Here is a 3,886-nt window from a genome sequence, read left to right on the forward strand (position 1 = left end):
CTAGACTATTGGAGGCAGGGCTGCCAATTAGGGAGGGAAAGGGTGGGGAGACACACAAGAAATCAGATTTGGAGGTAGATAGAGCTCTCGGGGGTTCGGAGGGCTTAAGGAGGTTACAGAACCCCACAATCTGACTTGAACTTACCAAAATTTCCTGACGCTTATATTCAATGTCAACAAATGATGGATTATTACAAATAAAGGCTGTCACATGCATTAGTGAGAGGTGGGTACCATGCACGTCTACTATTCCTATTGTTGTACCTTAATTTAGAGTAAATAAAACTATTCCGTAAGGAAACAATTTCAAAAGATTTGCTTTAAGCACTTTTAAAATGGATCAGATCCAGAAATACTCAAAAGTAAGTGAGCTCACAAAGCATTCTCAAACAGGACCTGATGGAGGGACATCAGATATAGAAAATGAAACAGTAAAGGTAACACTTTAAACTAGTACTCGCTTTCCTTTCCACTTTATCACATACTAACCCTGACTTTTGAAAGGACATTCAAAAAATGTTTTCTCTACTTACCCAGATTTAGCAAAGTTTGTCCAATAGGACATTATCTGTTGACTCAGGGCAAGCTCTTCATCTCCTACAAGTGGCCCTCCCATTATTGGAACTCCAAAGACAAACACAAGTTCATCTCCATGCCCTGCTCCTACCCACTCAGGGGACACAGATGCATTAGGGTGTCTGGTAAAGTAATAAATGTAAACAGCCTTGTTCGCTTTAGCGATGAAGTCACTTGTCATTATCAGTGGTGCTACGAAACCTGAATCGCCAACTACATCTAGAGCTTGTTTCTGAAGATGGAATTCGCTGTTGCTAAGGTCTTTCCAATCCCTGTATTCCCACAAAATGGTGTCGGACACCAATGTCACTTTGTCTGCCGGTACTTGGAGAAAAGATGACATGAAGTTAACAAAATTAGTTTGGGATTTGATCTTTTTTATTTGTGGCCAAGCCAAACTTCCCTCGTGACTGTTAACTCCTGCCACATAGGAGAATCGGTTGACCAAGCTGGTGTTTCTGGAAAGTTCTTGCGGTGGTTTGGGAAGAAATGAACCGTCCACTGTTGGAGCAAATTTAAAATTAAAGTCGTGCAACTTAATAGCACCTTTAACAAGTTCCACTGGTTTTTTTGCCTGCAGACAACTGATCAGACTCAAACTATCATTAACTGGACAAGATAGTATAGTGGCAAGTTTTTTAGCCCAGAAAGAAGGATCATCCAACCTGGTTGCCCAGGCTGTAACAGCAACCCCACTCTGTAAAATTGCTCGTTTAAAGAGCCCTGTGTTGAGAGGTGACAGACATTGTAATCCAACACTAGCACCTCCTGCAGACTGTCCAAATATCACAATAGCCTCTGGATTGCCCCCAAAGTTCTTGATGTTGGCCTTTATCCATGATATTGCAAAGCGTTGATCAAGAAGCCCACTATTACCAACTGCTGCACGGTCTCCTGTGGAAAGAAACCCAAATACTCCTAATCTGTAGTTGATTGTCACCACAATAACTTGGCCAAAGTCAGCTAGCACATGAGCCTTGTAATTCCCGGAGCCAAGGACAAAGGCCCCTCCATGAAGCCACACCATCACTGGTAGCAACCTGCTTGAAGCAATGTCTTTATAGGGCACATAGATATTTAACGTGAGGCAGTCCTCCTTGCCAGACATTTGATCAAAGACTATAAGTTCTTGAGGACACATTGGTCCAAATTCAGTTGCATTCAGGGTATTATTCCATCCCGGATGTGGCTGGGGAGGCTGGAATCGAAGGAGGTTCACTGGAGGTGCAGCATAGGGGATTCCAAGATAGCATTCCACACTTCTGTTATCCCATTGTTCTAATGTCCCATGAACCAAGCCCAGGTCCGTCTGTCTGATGAGGTCAGCAGATACTATTAACACATAAAGCCCGCAAAAAAGAATGAAAACTTCACAACTCATGATGGCAAAATCAGCAGTGTAAGCCTGTCAAAGCACCTTGCTGTCAGTTAAATAGTCCTACTGAATACAACCTTCCCTTATCAGTAAGAAACTTTAATCTTTGTAACATACTCTAGCTCATGTGACGTTGTGAAGTGCTGGTTAATACAATTATTTTAGAGATTAGATATGCTTGTAGCTATAATCAATTTACAGATGGATTGCAAAACACAAAGGGGGAGAACTTCTGCCGTGCCTCATTTGCGGCGTAACCCGGGTAGCACGATAATTTTAGCGCCTTGAAAAAGTTTGTTCCCTCCACCCAGAAATTCGTCAGAATCAGGCGAGGGACATTAAATCAGCCGCTGCACACCAGAGCTGGGAGGGGGGGGTGATAACGAAAGTTTGGTCGGTAAATTTGGTGGACCCATTGCGCATGCACGGAACTCCGAGTCAGACTCCGGCAACAGCTGAGTCTTAAAGGTGCAGTAACTCATGTTCGCGCATGCGCAGTTCCATCTCAACAGGGTCTTCAGAGCGTGAAAATGGAGGAGCAAGGAGGACGCCAGCTTTAGACCTGCTTCTCACGCACCGCCCTTGATGCCTTGCTGGAGGCAATGGAATGCCCGCAAAACATTCAATGGCCTTACTAGTCGTGAGGGTGAGTACCCTTTCCATTCATCTTCCAATGCTTTCATGTGAACCTCACTCTCCTACACAATGTAAAGAGTTTGCACTGCCTACTGTACCAGGCATGCTCCTCCTTGCTGAAGCCAGTGTGAGACCTCTCCGTGGCCTCACCAGACATGCCCTGCCCATCCAAGCGTCTCTCACCTACTAGCTCCTTACTCAGCCTGAGTCCACCTACCAGCACCTTTCAACTCTTCATATGCGGTCTCAGTCCTGAGCCTCTTACATACTGGTAGTTGTTTGTGCCCCAGACCCACCGTTCACACATCCACTGTGTGATATGCACACTTCACCATATTACTCGCGAGTACCCTATTGCAGACAAATTATGGCACACCAGCACCTACAGAGCCACGAACAACTTTTTGCTTTTGTCATTGCAGGACAAACTCCCGCGCAATCTGCTCAAGTTGGATCGTCGGGCAGAGGGCGAGCCCTACCTGCTGGACCTGACCGACCAGCGCTGCAGTCGTGACGTTGGAGGGCGGGGAGGCAGAGCCCCTGCTCGACAGTGATGGTATGTAAATGAAATGGCAATTTTGTGTGAGTACCCTTAGCCTTGAGGCCACATGGCTTGCAAGATGTTGCAACCAAAATAACGATGACCTCCTCCTTCTTGCCTTCCTGCCCCCTCCTCAGCTGAGAACCGCACTTTTGTTGCTTTGTGCTTATAGATGATGAGCCAGAAGAGTGCCAGCTTGCCCGTCAGCCTACGTCTTCAGACGACGGGGAAAACGAGGAGGAGGTGGTGGAGAGCAGTGTGCCGGGACACTGCTCTCCACCTCCTCAAGACTCCTGGTCCCTGTGGCCTGCAGCAAAACCCAGTGCGAGGGGAAGCTTGGGGTCCAGCTCTCCGGAGAGTAAGTCGGCCCATGAGTCCCGCTCACAGACAGGCAGATGAGCACCTGGACTTGGAGGCTATGTCCAGGGAGTCAATGAAGATGCACCGCGAGCTCATCGGTGCATTGGCGAGGATCCCGCCGAGCGTCGATGCACTTGCGTTGAATGTGGCGGAAGCCGCCTCAACCTTGGGATTTGCGGGTCAGTGGCCCATCGAGCCCATCCTTGGTCGATTACAATGGATGCTCGATGCCACAAGTGACCATGGGGTCCTAGACATATCGGCTGATGTGGCAGTAGCCATTGAGCGGCAGGTTGTGACCACGCAACACCTGCATTTTTCCATGTCGTCAGTGCACGCTGGCATCAATGCGCTGTCTGCTCTGATGCAGGGTCAAATTGATGCCATGCAAGTACTGA

General features: G+C 47.5%; 1 protein-coding gene across 1 annotated transcript; it reads right to left on the bottom strand.

The window, feature by feature from the left end:
- Positions 1-529: 529 nt before the first annotated feature.
- On the bottom strand, positions 530-2,433 carry LOC139264060 (neuroligin-4, X-linked-like). Its single transcript, XM_070880158.1, has 2 exons — positions 2,379-2,433; positions 530-1,908 (listed from the first exon to the last, which is right to left on the bottom strand). The coding sequence occupies exons 1-2, from the start codon at positions 2,431-2,433 to the stop codon at positions 530-532; spliced, it is 1,434 nt and encodes a 477-aa protein (XP_070736259.1).
- Positions 2,434-3,886: the final 1,453 nt, after the last annotated feature.

The sequence above is a fragment of the Pristiophorus japonicus genome, chromosome 5 (assembly GCF_044704955.1).
Source record: "Pristiophorus japonicus isolate sPriJap1 chromosome 5, sPriJap1.hap1, whole genome shotgun sequence".
Lineage (NCBI taxonomy): Eukaryota > Metazoa > Chordata > Chondrichthyes > Pristiophoridae > Pristiophorus > Pristiophorus japonicus.

What these genes read in the sequence shown, in the direction of transcription:
- LOC139264060 (XM_070880158.1), bottom strand. Translation starts at nt 2,433, where the DNA reads ATGAGTTACTGCACCTTTAAGACTCAGCTGTTGCCGGAGTCTGACTCG. An exon ending in GGAGTCTGACTCGGAGTTCC is followed by an intron (nt 1,909 to 2,378) that starts GTGCATGCGCAA and finishes ATGTGTTAATAG; the next exon opens with TATCTGCTGACCTCATCAGA.